Source organism: Anser anser (assembly GCF_964211835.1).
Source record: "Anser anser genome assembly, contig: HAP1_SCAFFOLD_269, whole genome shotgun sequence".
NCBI lineage: Eukaryota > Metazoa > Chordata > Aves > Anseriformes > Anatidae > Anser > Anser anser.
Genome location: NW_028153923.1, coordinates 1 through 26100, shown reverse-complemented (window position 1 = coordinate 26100; position 26100 = coordinate 1). Strand labels below are relative to the sequence as shown.

The window sequence follows — 26100 nt, the reverse complement described above, 5'->3', positions numbered from 1 at the left end:
CCGTTTCCATCTGGGATTGCTGAGCCAGTGCAAAACCTTGTGAGTGCCGTTTGTGCAGGGGGAAGAGCCTGGCAGTGGTGGGAGAAGGCGAGGCTCTGCAGAGGGTGATGCTCAGAGGTGGGTTTGGAGCTGGATTGTGTCGGTGGGGTTGAGCAACGTTCGGGTGTTGTGGTAGTGATTTTTTGAGCGGCACAGAGAATGGGTGGGCATTTGGCAATGGGCAGGATGATACTGAGTAGGAGATGAGCCTTGTGTGTGGGAAAAGGTGATGCTGGGTGGAATCCAGAGTGTGGCATTGACCAAAAAGTGGGGAGGAGGGGAAGAAGTGCTCTCCGTGTTCATGATGTTGGCAAAGCTCGTGTTTTGCTGAAGTGGGAATGGGATCCTTTGGTTTTCTTCTCTCCTGCACGATGGCTTCCTGTGTGATAGCTGTGTGTCATGGAGCACCTCACACTCTCCCATGACTGAGGAGCTTTTGCTAAGCTTGATGTTTTCTGTACAGTCCAGCTTCCCTAGAAATCACTGAAGACTTTAAATGAGACTTTCCCTTTTAAACCAGTTCTCCATCCATGAATCTATTCCTTTTTCTGAGCAAGAAACCACTGATGCTGCTGGTAAGCTGTTCCTATGCAAAAACTATGTGTTTCAGAGACAGATGTGTTTAGTTGTGTTTCCTTTATGTTGGATGGACTCAACATTGCCTGGGGAATGCCTGTAGGTTTGGAGCCTTCCGGTGAATATGTGGACATCAACAGAACAGTTTCTCTCGGTGGCAACAGTTCCTTCCCCTGGTGTCTGCCTGGAGTAATGAATAGAGGAAATTTCTAAGGAGGCATGATGTGGTGGGTGTAATCTTTGTGCACTTGACTTCCCCCAGTGTGGGGAGGTGTTGCATAGTTGGTGTTGGTGGAGATGGTGGGTTTCTTCTAGCAGGGCTCATTCCAAAAGTGAACGAGTGTATGGGAGCAGTGTGTGGTGTCCAGTGATTTCAGAGGTGTCCCACATCTGAAGGAAATTTTTCCATCCAGCTTCCCCAGAAATCTCTGAGAAATCTCTTCACTGTTCTCACAGTGAAGTTACCATGAAAGGAGAAAAGGCAGTTTAGCCTTTCCCTGTTGCCTCTAATCCTATTCAGTAAAGCTAGAAATTCCAGAAATTCAGCTGTGAACTCTTTCTGAGGATGAGAGGCAGCGTACTATTCATGCTGCCCAATGTCTGCCTTGCTTTGTGTATTTGGAGGCTTTACCTCTTGTTTTCCCTGTGTATCCCCATCCTGCATATAGAGGAAGCTTGAGTAAGCTGAGAGCACGGCAGCATGATTTATGTAGGATGGCACCTGGGGAGGCATCCAAACAAGTGACTGGAGAAATCAAGGGCACGTGTGGAGAAGGGTGAGCTTCCTGAGGGCCCTGTGTAGTCGAGTTCTGCATGTCCTCCCTCCCTGTTGTTGTGATGTTCCTGCTTGTGAAGACATCTGCCATAGGTGCCTTTAATCATGTCTGCCTGAACATTGAGCTTTTCCAACTAATGATGTTTCTGCTTGAGTTGTCTCAGAACATCCCGAGATCTTTCCTCTGCTCGTATTCTTGGGAGGGACAGGAAGAAGTGCTGTCTGTATTCTCAGTGTTATCCAGACCTTGTGGTCCAATGAAGTGGAATGAGATCCTTTGGTTTTCTTCTGTCCTGTAATGAAAACATCCCACTCTGTTGTTTTACTTCTTTCACATTGCAAATATGCTGGTTAAGGTGGATGGCATATAGTCTGCTGAGCTGTGGCTGCTGCCAGAGAGCAGACACTTGAGCAGTTGGCTGTGAGTGTGGGTGCTGGTTGAGAGTGGATGTTGTCCTTGAGAGAATGTCATTGGCTTTCAGGTGTCCCTCTCACTTCCCGTGTGATAGCTGTGTGGCGGGGAGCACCACACACTCTTCCATGATTGGGGAGCTTTTGCAAAGCTTGATGATTTCTGTTCTGTCCAGTTTCCCTAGACATCTCTGATAACTTTGAATGAGAATGTCCCTTTTAAACCAATTCTGCATCCATGAATCTATTTTTTTTTCTTGACAGACAACCACTGGACAACTGGGAAGTCATTCATATGCACTTGTGTTGTTTTTGAATTGCTAAGAAATGTGTTCCACGGAGACACATGAAACAATTGTACTTCCCTCTTTGCCTGGCTGTGACCTTATTTTTCCCCCTAGAGGAATGCTTTGACATGCGGTGTCCAACTTGCTGTGATCATTGGCATTCACAGCCACCCCCTTCAGAAGCCCCAGAATGCTTCATTGCAAGAAGAAGTAACACATACATGCATAAAGTTGACATCATCCGTAAGAGTACTTGTGTCATCAACATCTGGGGTGTTCGTTAACAAATTGAAATCAGCACCCATTGCCTTTTGGGCTATCACACCATCACCTTTAGAAATTGTGTTCCTAATCCACCTGTAATGTTTGCATCTGAGATTGCTGAAGCACTGAAAACTGGAAGGGTCAGCTGCAGAGGGTGTGCTGGAGACAGTGTCTATGTGATTCTGTTTGTATTTTTCTTTGTGATGCTTTCATTGATGAGAAGGTTCTGCAAAAGCTGGAGTCAGCCTTGGGCTGTGGTGAGCAAGTATGGTATCTGGTGGAGGTGAACATGTCAGTGGCACTGAGTAGGATTGTGCCATTATGGATGTTCCCAGGATGATCTTGAGCAGGGCGATTTTGCCTTGTGTTTGCTTGCAACTTGCTGGAAGCTGATGTTTTCCTGGGATGACCTCCCTTTTTGCAGTGGAAGTGAGTGCCGAGGACCTTAAGGAACCTCATGCTGAAGGTGACACGTGGACATCCATGGTTCCCTTGCTGAGAGCAGGACGAACACTGCATTTAGATGAGGCTGGTCAGGGCCTCATCCTGTCAAGGTCTGTGTGTCTCCAAGGAAGGCTATTTGTGTCAATCCCTGGCCCAGTGTTCCAGGGCCTCCCCAGGTTCTGTGTAGAGTTTTGTTTTTGTCTGCCCACTTGGTTTTCGTTCATCTCACTGTTCTGTACCATAGGCCTGGATTTGCAGCAGTCTGGCAGATGGCCTTTGACTCCTGTGTTCCTGAGCATGAGGAGTGGTGGCTCCACCAGGAACTGCTGTAAACATTTTCCATCAGTCCAGCTTTCTCTGTTTAACACTGAGATTGCAGAGCCAGTGCAAAACCTTGCGAGTGCCGTTTGTGCAGGGGGAAGAGCCTGGCAGTGGTGGGAGCAGGCGAGGCTCTGCAGAGGGTGATGCTCAGAGGTGGGTTTGGAGTTGGATTGTGTCGGTGGGGTTGAGCAACGTTCGGGTGTTGTGGTAGTGATTTTTTGAGCGGCACAGAGAATGGGTGGGCATTTGGCAATGGGCAGGATGATACTGAGTAGGAGATGAGCCTTGTGTGTGGGAAAAGGTGATGCTGGGTGGAATCCAGAGTGTGGCATTGACCAAAAAGTGGGGAGGAGGGGAAGAAGTGCTCTCCGTGTTCATGATGTTGGCAAAGCTCGTGTTTTGCTGAAGTGGGAATGGGATCCTTTGGTTTTCTTCTCTCCTGCACGATGGCTTCCTGTGTGATAGCTGTGTGTCATGGAGCACCTCACACTCTCCCATGACTGAGGAGCTTTTGCTGAGCTTGATGTCTTCTGTACAGTCCAGCTTCCCTAGAAATCACTGAAGACTTTAAATGAGACTTTCCCTTTTAAACCAGTTCTCCATCCATGAATCTATTCCTTTTTCTGAGCAAGAAACCACTGATGCTGCTGGTAAGCTGTTCCTATGCAAAAACTATGTGTTTCAGAGACAGATGTGTTTAGTTGTGTTTCCTTTATGTTGGATGGACTCAACATTGCCTGGGGAATGCCTGTAGGTTTGGAGCCTTCCGGTGAATATGTGGACATCAACAGAACAGTTTCTCTCAGTGGCAACAGTTCCTTCCCCTGGTGTCTGCCTGGAGTAATGAATAGAGGAAATTTCTAAGGAGGCATGATGTGGTGGGTGTAATCTTTGTGCACTTGACTTCCCCCAGTGTGGGGAGGTGTTGCATAGTTGGTGTTGGTGGAGATGGTGGGTTTCTTCTAGCAGGGCTCATTCCAAAAGTGAACGAGTGTATGGGAGCAGTGTGTGGTGTCCAGTGATTTCAGAGGTGTCCCACATCTGAAGGAAATTTTTCCATCCAGCTTCCCCAGAAATCTCTGATAACTTTCATTAAAGTTGTTCTTTATAAGCAATTCTCCTGTCATGGAAATGCTTCTTTTTCTAAACAAGCAAGCACTGATCCTACAGGTAAGTGGCTCCTGCCCAAATAAGATGTGTTCAAGAGAGCAATGCACAATTTTTGCTAATAACTGTAATATGTTCTTGTTGGGTGGAGGGAACATATCCTGGGTAATGGCTGTAGTTTTGGAGCAGCAGAGCCCTGCTGCCTTATCTTGTTCCTTTCCTGCTGCTTCCCACCTCACTGTGAGCAGGCAGCAGGACAGTCATGAAAGGTTGCAGTTTGTGAAAGTGAGTGACTCACCTGAGCTGTATGGAGGTCTTGGAGACTGTTTGTAGTGGGCATCCACGTCTTGTGGTGTGCAGTGGCTCATCAGAGAAGTTCCTGGGGGGACATGGTCCTCATGAGTGCTGTGCGATGCTGTACAGAGCAGAATGGAAGGCGGTGATGAAGAGGAAGAAGAGGTCTTACCTCAGAGCATGTCTGAGCTTGATTGGAAGAGTGGTGCAGGCATTTGGAAAGCATTTTGATAAAGGAGGAGAAAATGAATAGGAGGAAGAAGATAAGGAATAGTAAAGAGGAGAGGAGGAGAAGCAGATGGATAGAAGGAGTGAATGAAAGAAAGGAAAGAAAGAAAAAGAAAAAGAAAGAAGGAAGGAAGGAAGACATCGAGAAGAATGCAAGCAAGCAAGAAGTAAGGAAGAAGCAAGCAAGAAAGAGAATGGAAGAAAAACAAAGGAAAAAAGTGCCAGGGAAGGAAGGAAAGGAGAGAATGAAAGAAGTGAAAAGGAAATTTAGGAAAAGGAAATTTAGGAGAATTAGGAATATTTAGGAAATATAGGATATTTAGGAAAAGAGGGAAATTTAGGAAATGGAAGGGCAGGAAGCAAAGAAGCAAAGATGGAAGGAGGAAAGAAGTGAAAGAAGAGAAAGAATGAAAGTAGACGTCCAGAAGAATGTAGGCAAGTAAGAAAGCAAGCTGGAAAGCAAGCAAGGCAGAGAATGGAGGAGAAGGAAAGGAGGAGAGAGACGAGAAAGAAAGGAAGGAAGCAAGCAAGCAAGGAGGAGCGTCCGTCGGCGTGGTGCGTGCAGGGCTGGGAGCCGGTCGGTGTGCGGGGAGCGGCGTCTGGAGCGCAGCGCTGCGGGGCTGTTGCCCCCTCGTTAGCGCTGCTGTCTCGGCCTGTGCTGGGCTCGGTGGCGGCGCCGTCGCCGTGGTGTGTCCCGCGAGTGCCGGGGGCGTCCCGCGAGTGCCGGGGGCGTCCCGCGAGGCGGGGGCGGCGTCGCTGCCGTGCTGGCGGCGGCGGGCGCGAGTGAGGCGGCGGAGCACACGGTGTCGCTGCAGGCTCAGGAACGGCGCGGGAGCGGCGGGAGGGCGGCTCCGCCCCGGGGCGGCGGGAAGGGCGGCTGTGCGCGCGGGGGGAGCGGCGCGGGGCGGGCAGGAGAGCGGCGGCGGCGGCGGCGGGAGCCGTGCGGGGCGCGGGCGGCGGCGGCGGCCATGGCGGTGTGCGTGCGGGCCGTGGTGCGGGTGCTGGTGCTGCAGGCGGCCTGGGCGCTGGGCGGCGGGCAGGTGCGCTACTCGGTGCCGGAGGAAGCCAAGGGCGGCACGGTGGTGGGTCGGCTGGCGCAGGACCTGGGCCTGGAGGCGGGCGAGGCGGAGACGCGGCGGCTGCGGCTGGTGGCGCAGGGCCGGCGGGCGAGCGTGGAGGTGAGCGGGGCGAGCGGGGCGCTGGTGGTGAGCTCGCGGCTGGACCGGGAGGAGCTGTGCGGGAAGAGCGCGCCCTGCGCCCTGCGCCTGGAGGTGCTGCTGGAGCGGCCGCTGCGCGTCTTCCACGTGGAGGTGGAGGTCACCGACATCAACGACAATGCCCCGCTCTTCCCCGCCGCCACCAAAAACCTCAGCATCGCGGAATCGTCGCTGCCGGGGTCCCGCTTTCCGCTGGAGGGCGCGTCGGATGCGGATATCGGAGCCAACGCGCAGCTCTCCTATACCCTCAGCCCCAGCGAGCACTTCGCTCTGGAATTACAAAAAGAGAATGAACGGAATATCATTCCTTATCTTGTATTAAAGAAATCTTTGGACAGGGAGTCGTTGGCCGAGCACCGTCTGTTGCTGACGGCGAGTGACGGGGGCAGGCCGTCGCTGACGGGCACGGTGGAGCTGGTGGTGTCGGTGCTGGATGCGAACGACAACGCGCCCCAGTTCAACCAGTCGGTGTATAAAGTGCAGGTGCTGGAGAACGCAGAGGAGGGGACACTGTTGGCTCGCGTGTGTGCCACAGACCCGGACGAGGGAAGTAACAGTGAAGTGACTTACAGCGCGAGCAACTTTATTCCCCTGAGTGGAAGAGATCTCATTTCCGTTAATCCGCACACCGGCGAGATCCGACTCGTCGGTCCCCTGGACTTCGAAGAAGTCAGTGTGTTTGACTTTCGCATTGAGGCGAGAGACAAGGGGACGCCCCCGTTGTCAGGACACTGCAGCGTGGAGCTGGAGGTGTTGGACGTGAACGACAACGCGCCCGAGGTGTGGGTGACGTCGCTGTCGGTGCCGGTGGCCGAGGACGCGTCGGTGGGGACGGTGGTGGCGCTGCTGAGCGTGTCGGACCGGGACTCGGGGGCGAACGGGCGGGTGCGGTGCGCGGTGTGGCCGCCGTCGCCGTTCGGGCTGGTGGCGACGTTCGCGGGCTCGTACTCGCTGGTGCTGCGGGAGGCGCTGGACCGGGAGCGGGTGTCGGAGTACGAGGTGGAGGTGCGGGCGGAGGACGGCGGGGCGCCGCCGCTGCGCGCCAGCCGCGGGCTGCGGGTGCCGGTGTCGGACGTGAACGACAACGCGCCGGCGTTCGCGCAGGCCGTGTACACGGTGCTGGCGCGGGAGAACAACGCGGCGGGCGCGGAGCTGGCGCGGCTGTGGGCGCGGGACCCGGACGAGGCGGGCAACGGGCGCGTGAGCTACTCGGTGGCGGAGGGCGGCGCGGGCGCGGGGTCGGGGTCGGGGTCGGGGCCGGGGTGGCGTCCGGCGTCGAGCTACGTGTCGGTGGACGCGGAGAGCGGGCGGCTGTGGGCGCTGCAGCCCCTGGACTACGAGGAGCTGCAGGTGCTGCAGTTCGAGGTGCGGGCGGTGGACGCGGGCGAGCCGCCGCTGTGCGGCAACGCCACGGTGCAGCTCTTCGTGGTGGACGAGAACGACAACGCGCCGGCGCTGCTCCCGCCTGCCGGCGGCGGGCCGGGGCCCTGGGCTGCGGGCGAGGCGTCGTCGTCGTCGGCGGCGGCGGCGGGGTCGCTGTGGGCGTGGGCGGCGTGGGGGGCGCCGGCGGGGCAGGTGGTGGCGAAGATCCGCGCGGTGGACGCGGACTCGGGCTACAACGCGTGGCTGCGCTACGAGCTGTGGGAGCCGCGGGGCAAGGGCCCGTTCCGCGTGGGGCTGTACAGCGGCGAGGTGAGCACGGCGCGGGCGCTGGAGGAGGCGGACGGCCCGCGGCAGAGGCTGCTGATCGTGGTGCGGGACCACGGGGAGCCGTCGCGCTCGGCCACGGCCACGCTGAGCGTGTCGCTGGTGGAGGGCGCCGAGGCGGCGCTGGCGGCGGCGGGGGCGGTGTCGGCGGGGGCGGGGCTGCGGCCGGCGGCGGGCGCGGAGGGCGGCGCGGCGGCGGCGGCGGCGGCGTCGGCGACGAACGTGTGGCTGGTGGTGGCCATCTGCGCGGTGTCGAGCCTGTTCCTGCTGGCGGTGGTGCTGTACGGGGCGTCGCGCTGGGCGCCGCGGGCGGCCGTGCTGGCGGGGCCCGGGCCGGCGACGCTGGTGTGCGCCAGCGAGGTGGGCAGCTGGTCGTACTCGCAGCGCCAGAGCCGGAGCCTGTGCGTGGCGGACGGCGCGGGCAAGAGCGACCTGATGGTTTTCAGCCCCAACTGCCCGCCGCCGCCCGGCCCCGCGCCGAAGGAGCCGCCGCAGGAGCCGCCCGCTCTCCTGGACACGGTCAGTGCCACTCGCCCTCCTCTTGACCTTTAATCTTTCTCCCTTTTCCTTGCCCTTTAAAATCTTTTCCTCGCTCTCTTCTGCTCCCCACCCACCCCCCTCCCGCTCCAGCCTGCCCCCTCGAGGGGGTTGTGGCAGCCGGGCACAGTACCCGGCCCGCGGCCGCTCGGTGCTCGTCAGGTGCTCGAGCTGCGAGTTCCGACAGCGCTGTGGCCTGTGTCTGTGCCCCAGCGCGGGTCCTGCCAAGGGCTGTTGTGCTCAGAGCCCCGCTCCTGCTGCCAGGACAGGGCCCTTCTAGAAACCTCTTGTGCTGTACAGGGTCAGCTGTGAAGTCATCTCTTCATGCGTTATGTCTGATACCTATGGTACCTGAATATTGATGTCTTTCCTTCTCACACACTGTTACAAAGGGACATGGTGCAGGTGAGCACCGTTGGTGTCTGTTCAACTTGTTCTAGTTGTGGCCATGTATGCCTGGTCCTATTACTGTGCTACTGTCTGTAATCAGCTGATGATGGCATTGGCATCTCTGTATTTGTGTCTCCAAGATCTCCTCATCTCCTGCTTTCGAACATCTTATTGAGGCTAGCTGTTCAGTATCTGAGTTTTTCTCATAGAGAATGAAGTCAGTGCCTATTTTCATTAGATCTGTCACAACATGGTCTCTGCAAGTCCTGTTGGTTACTGGTTTGAAGCATTTCTGCTCGAGACTGTTGAAGGACTGCAGGCCAGGAAGAGTCGATGTGGTGGTGACTGTGCAGCAGGCACTATTGAAAGCCATTTAAGTAGCTGAATGCCGAGCCTGCTGGTGTCGATTTTTTGTGTATTGTTTTTGTTCTTGTTGAGAACTTTGTCTTTGTGTGTTTTGATTGTCCTGTCAAGAAGCAATGACGAAGGTGACACTTGGGTCTTTGGGCTTTTCTGACTGTGGGCTTGTATTCCTCGTTAGGGAAGTGGCATGTAACACACAGCCCTGCTTATAAGTTATTACAAAGAGTCTGCGAGACATTGTGCATTTGGTATCATTGGAATATTTTGCATTTTTGTAGCTGTGATTGATGGGAAGGGTCTGTGAAATCTGATGTGATCCATGGGGTGGGAAGGGAAAACATGTAATCAGGTGGAGGTGAATGCGGCCATGGCAGTGAATGGGACCTGGTAATTTCCTGATGTGAACCATAAACTTGAAAAGGAAATCAAGTCTGCATTGCATGTCATAACACAGGATGGAGAGATGCATACTTGTGTTAAGAACACACGTCCCAGAATTGCAGATCATGGGTGCCTAAAGCAAATCCTGAGGCAGAATGTTGCCGGAGTGTTGCCGGGCAAGACCTTTTCCTAGACTCCAAGAGACAGGATTTGAAGGTCTTCCTTAACTTGAGACAGTATGTGGTGTTGAAATGGTCTGCATGTCATTTGAGGTATACGCCTAGTGTGTATATTGCCTTTCATTAGTTGTGAATTTCTCTTTCTCCTCTGGGACATGTTGGATGAGAAGGAAAAGCTTCAGGCATCGCAGAGAAGTGGATCAGGAAGTGGAGTGGGTGATTTCCCTTGAGGCAGGGATGTGTTGTCCTCGTGTGGAGGGCTGGAGTTGCGTTAGATGAGGTTGCAGAGGGCATGTCTTGTGCGGGTCAGAATATGTCAGGGGAAGGTATATTGACTCCCTCCCTATCCTGCTGTTTCATGGATTCTGTGTGGAGTTGCAGTTGCTTGTGATCACCATGTCTCCGCTCTCTGCAAGCCATGCTTGTGTCCCCCCATCTCTTTTTATGCTCTTTGAAAATATACCGACTTTTTCACTCTCTTTACCACCAGAAAGTAGTTTGTAAAGGGGAAGATGCATCTGAAATCATGTTATACTTTTTCCCTTTATGAGTATGCCACTAGTGTGCTTTGTAGTACAGAGGTAGAAGAGCACAGCCAGAGGTCAGGGCAAGAAAGAATCTGGTTTTGTGCATCAGGCAGGGTGTTTTCTTTGAGGATGGTTTCAGAGGATCTGACTGTGCCAGTTGTATGCATTCTGTGGTGACCGGCCTCGCTTGTGTCCTTGGAGTGCTGGTAAATGTGCTGTGATTGTTTCCTTGTGCCTAGCTCATGCTCATTACAGCTGGGTGCAGTTGGTGGGTTGTCTGATGCTCACGATACAGCAATGTTGGAGTCTTGCTCCTTCACACAGAGAGCTGGTAATGGAACATGAGATAGGGGAGTACCTTTGGTGTTTGTTCAAGTCGTTCTTCTTGTATTCCATTGCTGTTGGTTTTATGGACTTACAATCCCCTTATGTGTAATCCCCGTATTATTATTTTTTTTCTTTTTTAATTTTCACATCTCTGTTGGCGTGCATCCAAGAGGTCCTCAGCTCCTGGTTTGGGACATCTTACTGAGGCTAGTTGTTCAGTATCTGAGGTTTTCTCTGACAGAATAAAACCAATACCGATTTTGCTTCGAGCTGTCATGACATGAGCTCCACAAATGCTGTTTCTTTTTGTTGTGCAGCATTTACACCTGAGATTGCTGAAGGAGTTCAAGACATGAAGGGTGGTGATGGTGGTCCTGCAGACACTATTCTTTGTCATTCAGTGTGCCCTTGAAACCTTTCTAACGAAAATGTCTTTGGTTGGTTGGTTATTGTTTTTTTTGGTTGGGGACCTTGTGAAATCTTCTTGCCATGTGTGGTTCCAGAAGGATGCCTGAGACTGTAGAGCTGCTGGTGTTGTGATGTTGAGACATTACTCAGAAATGCATTCCATTGAGGCACATGAAACAACTGTACTCTCATCTTTGCCTGATTGTGGCCTTTCATTCCTGACCAGAGAAATGGTTTGACATACGGTGTCCTGATTTCATGTGCTTTCAACATTGGCATTCACAGCCAGCCCCTTCAAAATCCCCAGAATGTTTCATTGGAAGATGTAACACATGCATGAATAGAGTTGATGTTATCCATAACAGTGCTTTGCTTGTCAACATCTGGGGTGTTCTTTCACAGAATGAAATGAGCACCTTTTGCCTTTTGGACTGTCATACCATCACCTTTAGAAATTGTGTCCCTCATTCACCTGTAATGTTTGCATCTGAGATTGTTGAAGCACAGAAAACTGTAATGGTCAACTGCAGAGTGTGCTGGGGACAGTTTCTATGTGATTCTCTTCGTATGTTTCTTTGTGGTGCTTTCATTGATGGGGAGGTTCTGCAAGAGCTGGAGTCAGCCTTGGGGTGTGGCGAGCAAGTGTGGTATCTGGTGGAGGTGAACATGTCAGTGGCACTGAGGAGGACCGGGCCATTCCTGATGTTCCTATGGTTATCTGGTGATCTTGAGCAGGGCGATCTTGTGTTTGCTGGCAACTTGTTGGAAGCTGATGTTTTCCTGGGATGGTCCCCTTTTTGCAGTGGAAGTGAATGCCGGGGACCTTAAGGTACCTTGTGTTGAAGGTGACACGTGGACATTCGTGGTTCCCTTGCTGAGAGCAGGATGAACACTGCATTTTGATGAAGCTGATCAGGGCTTCACCCTGTCAAGTTATGTCTGTCTCCAAGGAAGACTATTTGCATCACTCTTTGGGCTGGTATTCCAGGGCCTCCCCAGGTTGTGTGTGGAGTTTTGTTTTTGTTTGGCCACTTGGTTTTCGTTCATGTCACTGTTCTGCACCATGGGCCTGGCTTTGCAGCAGTCTGGCAGATGGCCTTTGACCCCTGTGTTCCTGAGCATGAGGAGTGGCTGCTCCACCAGGAGCTGCTGTAAACATTGTCCATCGGTCCAGCTTTCTCCGTTTCCATCTGAGATTGCAGAGCCAGTGCAAAGCCTTGAGAGTGCCATTTGTGCAGGGGGGAAGAGCCTGGCGGTGGTGGGAGAAGGCGAGGTTCTGCAGAGGGTGATGCTCAGAGGTGTGTTTGGAGCTGGATGCTGTCTGTGGGGTGGAGTATCATCCAGGTGTTGTGGCAGTGATTTTGTGAACAGCACGGAGAAGGAGTGAGCATTTTGCAATGGACAGGATGGTGTTGTGTAGGAAAAGAACCTTTTTTTGTGGGAAATGGAGATGCTGGGTGGAAGCCAGAGTGTGGCCTTTGCCATCAAGTGGGGAGGAGGGGAAGAAGTGCTCTCTATGTTTACGCTGTTGGCAAATCTTGTGTTTCAATGAGCTGGAATGGGAGCCTTTGTTTTTTTTTTTTTTCTCCGGTATGATGGCTTCCTGTGTGATAGCTGTGTGTCAGGGAGTACACCACACTCTCCCGTGACTGGGGAGCTTTTGCTAATCTCGATGATTTCTCTTCAGCCCAGCTTCCCTAGAAATCACGGAAGATTTTAAATGAAAATTTCTCTATGAAACCAATTATCCATCCATGAATCTGTTACTTTTTCTGAGCATGCAACCGCTGATGCTGCTGGTAAGTTGTTCATATGCGAGAAGTATGTGTTTGAGAGACAGGTGTATGTATTTTTTGCTGTTTAGTTGCGTTCCCTTTATGTTGGATGGACTGAACATTGCCTGGGGAATGCCTGTAGGTTTGGAGCCTTCTGGGTAATATGTGGACGCCAATGGGGAAAGCAGTTTCTCCCAGTGGCAACAGTTCCTTCCCCTGGTCTCTGCCTGGTGTCAGAAATAGAGGAAATTTCTGAGGAGACATGATGGTGTAGGTGTAATCTTTGTGCACTTGCCTTCCTCCCAGTCTTTGTACTTGCATAGCTGGTGTTGGTGGAGATGGTGCATCTCTGGTAGCACAGCTCATTCCAAAAAGTGAGTATGTGTATGGTAGCAGTGCGTGCTGTCCAGTGATTTCATAGGTGTCCCACATCTGAAGGAAATTTTTCTATCCAGCTTCCCCAGAAATCTCTGAAAACTTTCATTAACGTTGTTCTTTATAAGCAATTCTCCTGTCATGGAAATGCTTCTTTTTCTAAACAAGCAAGCACTGATCCTACAGGTAAGTGGCTCCTGCCCAAATAAGATGTGTTCAAGAGAGCAATGCACAATTTTTGCTAATAACTGCAATATGTTCATGTTGGGTGGATGGAACGTATCCTGGGTAATGGCTGTAGTTTTGGAGCAGCAGAGCCCTGCTGCCTGATCTTGTTCCTTTCCTGTTGCTTCCCACCTCAGTGTGAGCAGGCAGCAGGACAGTCATGAAAGGCTGCAGTTTGTGAAAGTGAGTGAAAGACTCACCTGAGCTATATGGAGGTCTAGGAGACTGCAGTGGGCATCCACGTCCTCTGGTGTGCAGAGGCTTATCAGAGTAATTCCTGGCAGTGGCGTATCAGAGTGATTCCTGGGGGATCATGGTCCTCCTGAGTGCTAAGGGATGCTGTACAGAGCAGAATGGAAGGCGGTGACGAGGAGGAAGAAGAGGTCTTGCCTCAGAGCATGTTTGAGCTTGATTGGAAGAGTGGTGCAGGCATTTGAAAAGCATTTTGATAAAGGAGGAAAAAAAATGAAGAGGAGGAAGAAGGTAAGGAATAGTAAAGAGGAGAGGAAGAGAAGCAGATGGATAGAAGGAGTGAAGGAAAGAAAGGAAACATGAAGAAACATGTATGATGAAGGAAAGAAGTAAGAGAAAAGGTAAGAAGGAACTAAAAGGATGAAAGAAATAAAAGAAAAGGAAAGAAGGCGCTGAAAGGACAAAACAAGAAACAGGAAGACAGGTAGAGAACAAATGAAGAAAAAATCTAAGAGAAAAATAGGAAGGAAGGAAGGAAGGAAAGAAAGAAAGAAAGAAAGAAGCAAGGCATCGAGAAGAATGCAAGCAAGCAAGAAGCAAGGAAGAAGGAAGCAAGAACCAAGCAAGAAAGAGAATGGAAGAAAAATAAAGGAAAAAAGCGCCAGGGAAGGAAGGAAAGGAGAGAATGAAAGAAGTGAAAAGTAAATTTAGGAAAAGGAAATTTAGGAAAATTAGGAATATTTAGAAAATATAGGAAATTTAGGAAAAGAGGGAAATTTAGGAAATGGAAGGGCAGGAAGCAAAGAAGCAAAGATGGAAGGAGGAAAGAAGTGAAAGAAGAGAAAGAATGAAAGTAGACGTCCAGAAGAATGTAGGCAAGTAAGAAAGCAAGCTGGAAAGCAAGCAAGGCAGAGAATGGAGGAGAAGGAAAGGAGGAGAGAGACGAGAAAGAAAGGAAGGAAGCAAGCAAGCAAGGAGGAGCGTCCGTCGGCGTGGTGCGTGCAGGGCTGGGAGCCGGTCGGTGTGCGGGGAGCGGCGTCTGGAGCGCAGCGCTGCGGGGCTGTTGCCCCCTCGTTAGCGCTGCTGTCTCGGCCTGTGCTGGGCTCGGTGGCGGCGCCGTCGCCGTGGTGTGTCCCGCGAGTGCCGGGGGCGTCCCGCGAGTGCCGGGGGCGTCCCGCGAGGCGGGGGCGGCGTCGCTGCCGTGCTGGCGGCGGCGGGCGCGAGTGAGGCGGCGGAGCACACGGTGTCGCTGCAGGCTCAGGAACGGCGCGGGAGCGGCGGGAGGGCGGCTCCGCCCCGGGGCGGCGGGAAGGGCGGCTGTGCGCGCGGGGGGAGCGGCGCGGGGCGGGCAGGAGAGCGGCGGCGGCGGCGGCGGGAGCCGTGCGGGGCGCGGGCGGCGGCGGCGGCCATGGCGGTGTGCGTGCGGGCCGTGGTGCGGGTGCTGGTGCTGCAGGCGGCCTGGGCGCTGGGCGGCGGGCAGGTGCGCTACTCGGTGCCGGAGGAAGCCAAGGGCGGCACGGTGGTGGGTCGGCTGGCGCAGGACCTGGGCCTGGAGGCGGGCGAGGCGGAGGCGCGGCGGCTGCGGCTGGTGGCGCAGGGCCGGCGGGCGAGCGTGGAGGTGAGCGGGGCGAGCGGGGCGCTGGTGGTGAGCTCGCGGCTGGACCGGGAGGAGCTGTGCGGGAAGAGCGCGCCCTGCGCCCTGCGCCTGGAGGTGCTGCTGGAGCGGCCGCTGCGCGTCTTCCACGTGGAGGTGGAGGTCACCGACATCAACGACAATGCCCCGCTCTTCCCCGCCGCCACCAAAAACCTCAGCATCGCGGAATTAACGACGTTGCCGGGGTCCCGCTTTCCGCTGGAGGGCGCGTCGGATGCGGATATCGGAGCCAACGCGCAGCTCTCCTATACCCTCAGCCCCAGCGAGCACTTCGCTCTGGAATTACAAAAAGAGAATGAACGGAACATCGTACCTTACCTTGTATTAAAGAAATCTCTGGACCGCGAGTCTCTGGCCGAGCACCGTCTGTTGCTGACGGCGAGAGACGGGGGCAGGCCGTCGCTGACGGGCACGGTGGAGCTGGTGGTGTCGGTGCTGGATGCGAACGACAACGCGCCCCAGTTCAACCAGTCGGTGTATAAAGTGCAGGTGCTGGAGAACGCAGAGGAGGGAACGTTGGTGACTCGGGTGGGCGCCACGGACCCGGACGAGGGAAGTAACAGTGAAGTGACTTACAGCGCGACGAAGTTCACTCCCCTGAGTGGAAGAGATTTGATTACCGTTAATCCACAGACCGGCGAGATCCGACTCGTCGGTCCCCTGGACTTCGAAGAAGTCAGTGTGTTTGACTTTCGCATTGAGGCGAGAGACAAGGGGACGCCCCCGTTGTCAGGACACTGCAGCGTGGAGCTGGAGGTGTTGGACGTGAACGACAACGCGCCCGAGGTGTGGGTGACGTCGCTGTCGGTGCCGGTGGCCGAGGACGCGTCGGTGGGGACGGTGGTGGCGCTGCTGAGCGTGTCGGACCGGGACTCGGGGGCGAACGGGCGGGTGCGGTGCGCGGTGTGGCCGCCGTCGCCGTTCGGGCTGGTGGCGACGTTCGCGGGCTCGTACTCGCTGGTGCTGCGGGAGGCGCTGGACCGGGAGCGGGTGTCGGAGTACGAGGTGGAGGTGCGGGCGGAGGACGGCGGGGCGCCGCCGCTGCGCGCCAGCCGCGGGCTGCGGGTGCCGGTGTCGGACGTGAACGACAACGCGCCGGCGTTCGCGCAGGCCGTGTACACGGTGCTGGCGCGGGAGAACAACGCGGCGGGCGCGGAGCTGGCGCGGCTGTGGGCGCGGGACCCGGACGAGGCGGGCAACGGGCGCGTGAGCTACTCGGTGGCGGAGGGCGGCGCGGGCGCGGGGTCGGGGTCGGGGTGGCGTCCGGCGTCGAGCTACGTGTCGGTGGACGCGGAGAGCGGGCGGCTGTGGGCGCTGCAGCCCCTGGACTACGAGGAGCTGCAGGTGCTGCAGTTCGAGGTGCGGGCGGTGGACGCGGGCGAGCCGCCGCTGTGCGGCAACGCCACGGTGCAGCTCTTCGTGGTGGACGAGAACGACAACGCGCCGGCGCTGCTCCCGCCTGCCGGCGGCGGGCCGGGGCCCTGGGCTGCGGGCGAGGCGTCGTCGTCGTCGTCGGCGGGGTCGCTGTGGGCGTGGGCGGCGTGGGGGGCGCCGGCGGGGCAGGTGGTGGCGAAGATCCGCGCGGTGGACGCGGACTCGGGCTACAACGCGTGGCTGCGCTACGAGCTGTGGGAGCCGCGGGGCAAGGGCCCGTTCCGCGTGGGGCTGTACAGCGGCGAGGTGAGCACGGCGCGGGCGCTGGAGGAGGCGGACGGCCCGCGGCAGAGGCTGCTGATCGTGGTGCGGGACCACGGGGAGCCGTCGCGCTCGGCCACGGCCACGCTGAGCGTGTCGCTGGTGGAGGGCGCCGAGGCGGCGCTGGCGGCGGCGGGGGCGGTGTCGGCGGGGGCGGGGCTGCGGCCGGCGGCGGGCGCGGAGGGCGGCGCGGCGGCGGCGGCGGCGGCGTCGGCGACGAACGTGTGGCTGGTGGTGGCCATCTGCGCGGTGTCGAGCCTGTTCCTGCTGGCGGTGGTGCTGTACGGGGCGTCGCGCTGGGCGCCGCGGGCGGCCGTGCTGGCGGGGCCCGGGCCGGCGACGCTGGTGTGCGCCAGCGAGGTGGGCAGCTGGTCGTACTCGCAGCGCCAGAGCCGGAGCCTGTGCGTGGCGGACGGCGCGGGCAAGAGCGACCTGATGGTTTTCAGCCCCAACTGCCCGCCGCCGCCCGGCCCCGCGGCAGAAAACGGTTCTGCCGAGAAGGGACCTTCGCTCTCCCCATACTCTTCAGGCGCGGTAAGTTGCCCGTTGTGTTTTTATTTTTTTTCCCACTTATGTTCTGTTTTCCGATGATATTTCACGGCAGGCTGATCATTAAAACGATGTGCTTGTGGAAGGAATTTTACAAGGATTTTCATCCCAACATGGTTTCTGGAATCCTGTTGGTTACTGGTGTATAGCATTTCTGTTCGAGAGTGTTGAAGGACTGCAGTCCAGGAAGAGTTGGTCTGGTGGTGACTGTCTGAGAGTCAGAGCCATGTAGTACTCCTGGATGTACCCTTAGCTTTTGCTTTAGACACGTGTTCGTTGTTCTAAAAGCGAGTGCTCTACTGTTTAGTGTGTTCTGTACGCCTACGTGAATGTTTAGTAGAATTTGGAGAGCTCCATTCTTTTTCGTGAGAGGCTTCGTGGTGATCTGTATTCCTAGTTTTCTAAGATATCTTTTTCCCATTGTACGGCATCGAATGCTGATCGTATGAATTAGCCGTTCTGTCATTTTTCTTGTATTAGAATTCTTTTGCCTGTCCAAAGACCCGTTTGTGCGTGCCAAGGAGCTTGGTGGTTCCCTCAGGATGAGTACCATCACAGTATTTATTATTTTTAAAATCTCCTGGCAATATAGTAGTGTTTATGTATGTTGTGTCTGTATGCGCCAATGTACTCTGGCTATTGTTTTTTTTTTTGTCTTCGGAGCTCTCACTGGGTGGTGGGCTTTGGTAATGTTAGGAAGCTGATCTACGTGAACTGAGTAATATGCGGTGTGATGATGAGGTAGAAAATTAGGTGGACGTGGTGGAGAATGGTCTGCCTCTGGAAGTGTGTTGAAAAGTAGGGAGAAGTGAGACATTGGATGCTTTAATTCAGCATGGAGAACTGTTGGAGGGAAGGGTGCCTCCCAGCCTCACTGTGCCTTGCTGTCATTGCTCTCGTTGCTCTCTTTCCTGTCTGCCCTTTGTCCATTCTTTCTCTTTCTGCGAGTCATACAGGAGTGTCTTTTCTTCCCCTTGATGTGGTTTCAGTGCTGTAGATGGTTCTATGAAGCCCTTGTTTAGTCAGTTGCCATCATATTAGCACCTGTATATGAATGCTCACATGATCGTTACTTCTGTTATTTCTGATAAAGATGTGGGTGGGCAAGGGCTCTTTCCTTTTTCCTTTCCCAATTTTATTTTCTACAGAAGTCTGCTGTGAATGGGGAGAAGCAGAGGAAAATTTGTGATTGATGTGACAAGTGGAATCCTCCACTTGAAAGCATCCTAAAAGGCAGATGTGTTAGAAGTTGAGTGTGTTTTCTTGGGATTGTTGTCCAATCTAATTCTTCATATCTTTATTTCCTCCCATTCTTCATAGTTCTCCTGCTTTTGAACCATGTTTGAACATGGGAAAGTGTTCCTCAAAGAGAACCTGCTTTGGGCATCATGCTGGCATTCTCTGAAAGTCTTCCTGGTCTCCTGTTTTGTAAATAATTTAATTAGGGTGGGAACAGCTTACATACAAAATTCTATTTGAAAGTCAACTTTGCCGTTCTGTCAAGAGGAATGAAAGAGATTGGTTTCTTCTGTGTTATCATAAGTCTTACCCTTTTGATTGGCACTGAGGCTAGAGCTGACATATCCATGTCACTGTTTCCCTATGCAACAGATGTCATTTCATACCCCTAAATGTTTGGTTGCAGTTCAAGCACAGTCACTGTTGAGGCAACATTGTTTTCCTCATCTGCTCGGCTTGGTGGTGTCCTTGATGGAAAATCTTCTGCCATTTACCCACCCAGGTGGTCTGCATCATAAACTCTTTCTGTAGTTCTTGGCAGGTGCCCTGTTTATTTACTCAGCTACATGGGTTAATAGGTCTTGCGATGTTTGTAATATCACTCGACATGAGTTTTTGAGACCCCTAAAGGAGGCATTAAGTGTCATGTGTCCCGGCAGAATTCTTTGCCTGTCTGCAGTATTGACCTTGGTCAAGCTCTAGGTCAAGATCTTAGTCAAGCTCTCAGCTTTGGTCTTCCTGCCATCTGTGTAGTTAATCATAACTCTTAGAGCTTCCCTTCATCTTGTATGGAGTGTCTTCACTTGTGTATGCTTTTCTGTCATGCTGGTATCCCAGTTCTAATGCCCTTTTTCTTTTGGCTGCTACAAAGTGCTGGCTTTCAGCGTTTTCTTGATCAGAACTCTGTCCTCCTCCTCTTGGATTCTCCTCTGGCTTAGTGATTATGCAAGGTGAACACGGTTGGTACTCCAGGCTCTTCTCTGTTGGTCTTGTGTGGCATAATGTATTGTGTTTAAGTGGCAAGGTTTTGATGCGGGGGGACTGCAGTGCTGTCCTCTGTGAGAAGAATCCAGAAGCTGCCCTGTGTTAGCTGGCTCAAAAGGGACCCACCACTGTCCAGATGTGAGCCATTAAGGGACTGTGAAATAATTGCCTAAGGTGACTTGGAAATCAAACAGATACTCACATTTTAAAGAAAATGTACAGCATTGAAGAAGCTGTAAACTTCTTCAGCTGAAGAATGGTGGAGTGTAGCTGCACTACCTAAACGTTACCTAGGCCTCCCACTTTAGATGTTAATCACACTGGGGGACCTGGTGTGCTGACTCTAAGGAACAGTATGGAGTGTAGAGCAGAGTGAAGATGCTGCAGCTAGGCTCTGTGACAAGATGGGAACCGATTGTTCTTGGGCACACCAAGACTGATGAACACATTTGCTACCCTGAGCCAACAACCTGTCATGTTTTTGACAAAATGCTGTACTCTAGTGAACTTTGCTCATTATAATATCATTATAATACCAAAACACATCTCCATCCCAAAAGGTACCTGCCTCCAAAGTGGGACCACCCCGCACTGAGCATGCACTCTGAATTTCTCAGAGCCTATACTTTTAAACAAAAGCAAGAAATCTTTTCACCAATCACAACCAATATATGCATGACTAGAGTCACTCAAGCTCCACCTAAAAGACAGAAAATAATATAAATTGGTTTAAGAGAGAGGGGATGTGAGAGAAGATAACATTGTAACTTCTGGGATCAGTTCACGGGCTGAGTCTCTCTTGTCCCCTCCAGTGGGGGGGAAATGAGTGGTGCTTATACGCTTTACAAATCAAAGCGGGAGACAAGGGCGTTCCGCCATTGTCAGGGCACTGACGTGGAATGAGAAACAGCCTTACAGACACCAAGGTCAGTGAAGAAGGAGGGGAAGAGGTGCTCCAGGTGCTGGAGCAGAAGTTCCCCTGTGGCCTGTGAAGCAGGAGTTCCCCTGCGGCATGGCGGAGCAGGCTGTCCCCCTGCAGCACATGGGGTACCAGAGTGGAGCACATTTCCACACTGCAGCCCATGGAGGAGCCCACAGTGGAGCAGGTGGATCTGACCTCAAGAAGGCTGCGGCCTGTGAAGAAACTCCACCAGAGCAGACTCTGGGCCAGAGCTGTAGCCCATGGAGAGGAGCCCATACAGAAGCAGCTGGTCTGGCAGGGGCTGCTGCCAGTGGGGGACCCATGTTGGAGCCATGGTACAGACCCATACTTGGAGCGGTTTTTGAAGAGCTGCTGCCTGTGGGAAGCCCAGACAGGATCAGTTTGGGAAGGACCGCATCCTGTGGGAGGGACGCCACGCTGGAGCAGGGGCAGAGAGTGACCGTGAAGGAGCATCGGAGACAAAGTACTATAGACTGACCGCAGCCCCATTCTTTGTTCCCCTGTGCCACTCGGGGGGTGGCAAGAGGAAGAGGGTAGAATGGTGGAAGAGGGTAGATGGGGGATGGTGTTCTTAGTTTGTTTTCTTTTTTTCTCATTTGTCTAACTTGCTGGTAATAGGTAATAAATTTCTCCAATCTCCCTGTGTTGTTTTGCCCATGACGATAATTATTGAGTGATCTCCCTATCCTTATCTCATCCCTTGATCCCTTTCCATTTTGTTTTCCCCCCTCTTAGCCTTTGGGGAAGGGGAGTGAGAGAGCGGTTGTGGTGAGGCTCAGCTGGGTAAAACCACCACACATAAATAGGTTTGTGAAATACTACAGATTTATTGTGGACATGGAAAAGATAGGAGAAATGTTTCATGTTACCCCTTTGCAAGCAAGGGGTACATGTACTTTATAACACAAGGTACTTAAGGGCAGAAGAGCATGAACTATGGTAGGTGTGAAAAGCGTGCAGTGATATATCTCTGTTAGGCAAGATGCATTGCTGGAGGTCTGTATTTTGGGTGACTGAATACATATGTAGAAACAACTCAGTTATTAGTCCTGACTCTGCAGATTCCATCTACCTTGCAGAAGTAGTTTTTGTATTGCTTCCTTTTTTCTTCCCTGAGAATACTTTTTAAAAAAGGGTTATTTTGTGTTTCTGTGTGTATTTGTGAATGTTATGGCGATCATGTGAATAGGAACTGGAATGACACTTGAAACTCCCAATTCCCCCTGAATTTGCCTTTCTGAGGAGATGTGTTGGGAATTGTAAGAGCCACTCTGCCAAATATTGTTGACTGTTTCATTTCATAATTTGTGCCCCTTGGCATGACGATGGTAGCTTTCTTGCAGTTGCTTAAGATGAGGTTTACCTGGCAATTACACCATGAGGGTTCAAGTTTAATTTTTGTTTCCTTCTTCATAGAAGTGGATACAAGAACACTGGCAATACAAGCTGTGATTTAAGCTGAAGGCTGGAGAAAACCTGCTTGTTTGTCTAGTTCCATTTCGCTGAAATCATGGTCAGTGATCCCTGAAAATATCCCTTAGAACTCCTGACAACGGAGACCCAGAGATGAATCAATAACTTTATCCTAGCCGTGTGGATTCAGGTGTATTTGAACATGGACTATCAACAGACATATTTGTCATAATTGGTAGCATTTGGTTAGCATTTGACATCTTTGTTTTGCTTTGCCCTGATGTTATGACACTGGTGCTAGACCCGGCAACTGGCTACTGTGTGAAATTGTCTGTTTCATGTTGCTGCTTGGCCTTTGTGGTGGGGATAGCAGCAAGCATCCGTAGTTGTGTAGGGAATGGACCCTGAAGTGTTCATCTCAGTGAGTGAGGTGGGAGCATGGGGAGAGGATGTCAGACAAGCTGTACCTTTGCAGAGCAGTGGTGCAACCCTTCTGTGTTGTCTTTTGTTCCGTGATGTGTGGCTGAGTACTACTGAGAGGCATCCTGCAAGGGCTTGCTGCCATTGGTAATGGACTCATTGAAAGGCTGTCCTGCAAGCACCTGCCTGCCTAAAAAGGTAAGAACCTGCGATTTATTGTGCAGCTCCAAGTGAGAGATGAAACTCGCAGGGAATGCATTACTAAGGTTCTTAAGAGTTGTAGAGAGCTCTGTTTCCTTGTGCTATTTCTCTTTTCTGAGAGGATTTATGCCATATGAGTTATGTTTAGACTGTCATGGGGGGACTGGGGAGTCATCGATGGAGTTGTAAGTCTTTGGAATTTCTATGCATTGATGGTTTCTTAGGTTGGACCTATATCTCAAAACGCAAAACCATTCTGCTGGAGATGATGGATGGAGATACTCTTTGTAATACGCTGCCCTCGCTGTACTGTTTATGTTTTGAAAGCGAAGGGGTGTGTATGGGATTGCACAGCAACATCACTGTCATAAAGCCTTGCCAAAGAAAGCATTATCTGCTTGTTTTCAGCGTTGCTGCACAAGTCAAAAAAACTAGTTCCATGTGAAAACGTGTTCTTTCCATGAATGGAGGCCCGAGGCTACCGTCTTGTTCTGTAGAGGAAAGAGCTGAACTCTCTTTGCAGAGAAAGCAGGAAAGAAGGAGGCCAAGTTACGCCTCATCAGGAACACACAGGGAAAACCAAATCAGGAGACCAGAAGTGGAGGAGGGTGTTTTGAGTGAAGATGTTCCCAGGTGTGATTCCTGGGTTAATGGAGGCATTTAGGAAACATTTTGGCAAGTATAAAGCAATTACAGTGCCTTAAGGAAAAAGAAAAACAAAACACAAAAAGAAAAAAAGAAAAAGAAGAGGGAATAAGAAGAGGCCAGCTACCGTCAGAGACGTTTTCTGCGGAAACCTTCCCTTGGGAAATCCCGCAGCGTGTTGGCAGAGCGGGAGCGGCCACGTCCCCATCCTTCGGAGAGCCGCCGCGGGAGGAAGCCGCTGGCGGGAGAAGGAGCCGCGATCGGACACAAGGTGCCGCTGTCGGCCGCGAAGGCGGTGTGAGCCATCAAGAAGGCGGCGGCTCCACCCCGAGCCTGTGTCACGGCTGCCGACAGCGGGCGGGCGGCGGAGGGAGCCCGGATGCGGAGGCTGGTCCGGGTGTGCCGGGTCAGCGGACTGCGGTTCGGCGGCGGGGCGGCGAGCGGTGGCGTGCGGGCGGCGGGAGCCGTGCGGGGCGCGGGCGGCGGCGGCGGCCATGGCGGTGTGCGTGCGGGCCGTGGTGCGGGTGCTGGTGCTGCAGGCGGCCTGGGCGCTGGGCGGCGGGCAGGTGCGCTACTCGGTGCCGGAGGAAGCCAAGGGCGGCACGGTGGTGGGTCGGCTGGCGCAGGACCTGGGCCTGGAGGCGGGCGAGGCGGAGGCGCGGCGGCTGCGGCTGGTGGCGCAGGGCCGGCGGGCGAGCGTGGAGGTGAGCGGGGCGAGCGGGGCGCTGGTGGTGAGCTCGCGGCTGGACCGGGAGGAGCTGTGCGGGAAGAGCGCGCCCTGCGCCCTGCGCCTGGAGGTGCTGCTGGAGCGGCCGCTGCGCGTCTTCCACGTGGAGGTGGAGGTCACCGACATCAACGACAATGCCCCGCTCTTCCCCGCCGCCACCAAAAACCTCAGCATCGCGGAACTCTCGCTGCCGGGGTCCCGTTTCCCGCTGGAGGGCGCGTCGGATGCGGATATCGGAGCCAACGCGCAGCTCTCCTATACCCTCAGCCCCAGCGAGCACTTCGCCCTGGACGTGAAATCTAAAGGCGAGAACAAAAATTCTGTAGCACTCGTCTTAATGAAATCTCTGGACAGGGAGTCGTTGGCCGAGCACCGTCTGTTGCTGACGGCGAGTGACGGGGGCAGGCCGTCGCTGACGGGCACGGTGGAGCTGGTGGTGTCGGTGCTGGATGCGAACGACAACGCGCCCCAGTTCAACCAGTCGATCTTTAAGGTTCGGCTGCCGGAGAGTGCGCCGCCAGGAACTGTGTTTCTGCATCTAAAGGCGACAGACAAGGACGAGGGAATTAACCAGGAAATCTCTTATGGCCTCAGCGAGGCAGTTTCTGATAAATTGAAGGATTTGTTCATAATTGACAGAGCATCAGGGGAAATGAGGACTGCAGGACAACTGGATTTCGAGGATGTTCAGTCGTACGACCTGGAGGTCGAAGCGAGAGACAAGGGGACGCCCCCGTTGTCAGGGCACTGCAGCGTGGAGCTGGAGGTGTTGGACGTGAACGACAACGCGCCCGAGGTGTGGGTGACGTCGCTGTCGGTGCCGGTGGCCGAGGACGCGTCGGTGGGGACGGTGGTGGCGCTGCTGAGCGTGTCGGACCGGGACTCGGGGGCGAACGGGCGGGTGCGGTGCGCGGTGTGGCCGCCGTCGCCGTTCGGGCTGGTGGCGACGTTCGCGGGCTCGTACTCGCTGGTGCTGCGGGAGGCGCTGGACCGGGAGCGGGTGTCGGAGTACGAGGTGGAGGTGCGGGCGGAGGACGGCGGGGCGCCGCCGCTGCGCGCCAGCCGCGGGCTGCGGGTGCCGGTGTCGGACGTGAACGACAACGCGCCGGCGTTCGCGCAGGCCGTGTACACGGTGCTGGCGCGGGAGAACAACGCGGCGGGCGCGGAGCTGGCGCGGCTGTGGGCGCGGGACCCGGACGAGGCGGGCAACGGGCGCGTGAGCTACTCGGTGGCGGAGGGCGGCGCGGGCGCGGGCGCGGGGTCGGGGTCGGGGTGGCGTCCGGCGTCGAGCTACGTGTCGGTGGACGCGGAGAGCGGGCGGCTGTGGGCGCTGCAGCCCCTGGACTACGAGGAGCTGCAGGTGCTGCAGTTCGAGGTGCGGGCGGTGGACGCGGGCGAGCCGCCGCTGTGCGGCAACGCCACGGTGCAGCTCTTCGTGGTGGACGAGAACGACAACGCGCCGGCGCTGCTCCCGCCTGCCGGCGGCGGGCCGGGGCCCTGGGCTGCGGGCGAGGCGTCGTCGTCGTCGGCGGCGGCGGGGTCGCTGTGGGCGTGGGCGGCGTGGGGGGCGCCGGCGGGGCAGGTGGTGGCGAAGATCCGCGCGGTGGACGCGGACTCGGGCTACAACGCGTGGCTGCGCTACGAGCTGTGGGAGCCGCGGGGCAAGGGCCCGTTCCGCGTGGGGCTGTACAGCGGCGAGGTGAGCACGGCGCGGGCGCTGGAGGAGGCGGACGGCCCGCGGCAGAGGCTGCTGATCGTGGTGCGGGACCACGGGGAGCCGTCGCGCTCGGCCACGGCCACGCTGAGCGTGTCGCTGGTGGAGGGCGCCGAGGCGGCGCTGGCGGCGGCGGGGGCGGTGTCGGCGGGGGCGGGGCTGCGGCCGGCGGCGGGCGCGGAGGGCGGCGCGGCGGCGGCGGCGGCGGCGGCGGCGACGAACGTGTGGCTGGTGGTGGCCATCTGCGCGGTGTCGAGCCTGTTCCTGCTGGCGGTGGTGCTGTACGGGGCGTCGCGCTGGGCGCCGCGGGCGGCCGTGCTGGCGGGGCCCGGGCCGGCGACGCTGGTGTGCGCCAGCGAGGTGGGCAGCTGGTCGTACTCGCAGCGCCAGAGCCGGAGCCTGTGCGTGGCGGACGGCGCGGGCAAGAGCGACCTGATGGTTTTCAGCCCCAACTGCCCGCCGCCGCCCGGCCCCGCGGCAGAAAACGGTTCTGCCGAGAAGGGACCTTCGCTCTCCCCATACTCTTCAGGCGCGGTAAGTTGCCCGTTGTGTTTTTATTTTTTTTCC

General features: G+C 54.9%; 3 protein-coding genes across 3 annotated transcripts; all 3 read left to right on the top strand.

The window, feature by feature from the left end:
* The first annotated feature begins 5619 nt into the window (after positions 1 to 5619).
* Positions 5620 to 14188, top strand: LOC310891144 (protocadherin alpha-8-like). The gene has a single exon (XM_083853432.1). It carries the CDS (start codon positions 5715 to 5717, stop codon positions 8220 to 8222), a length of 2508 nt encoding a protein of 835 aa, XP_083709558.1. The 5' UTR covers positions 5620 to 5714; the 3' UTR covers positions 8223 to 14188.
* Positions 14189 to 14325: 137 nt separating this feature from the next.
* LOC310891143 (protocadherin alpha-2-like) lies at positions 14326 to 23191 on the top strand. Its single transcript, XM_083853431.1, has one exon. It carries the CDS (start codon positions 14758 to 14760, stop codon positions 17287 to 17289), a length of 2532 nt encoding a protein of 843 aa, XP_083709557.1. The 5' UTR covers positions 14326 to 14757; the 3' UTR covers positions 17290 to 23191.
* A 70-nt stretch (positions 23192 to 23261) lies between these two features.
* On the top strand, positions 23262 to 26091 carry LOC310891148 (protocadherin alpha-2-like; the record flags this gene model as incomplete). The annotated part of the gene is made up of 1 exon (XM_083853436.1): positions 23262 to 26091. A coding segment is annotated over exon 1 (2505 nt), but the record flags the coding sequence as incomplete, so codon positions are not given.
* Positions 26092 to 26100: the final 9 nt, after the last annotated feature.

What these genes read in the sequence shown, in the direction of transcription:
- LOC310891144 (XM_083853432.1), top strand. Translation starts at nt 5,715, where the DNA reads ATGGCGGTGTGCGTGCGGGCCGTGGTGCGGGTGCTGGTGCTGCAGGCG.
- LOC310891143 (XM_083853431.1), top strand. Translation starts at nt 14,758, where the DNA reads ATGGCGGTGTGCGTGCGGGCCGTGGTGCGGGTGCTGGTGCTGCAGGCG.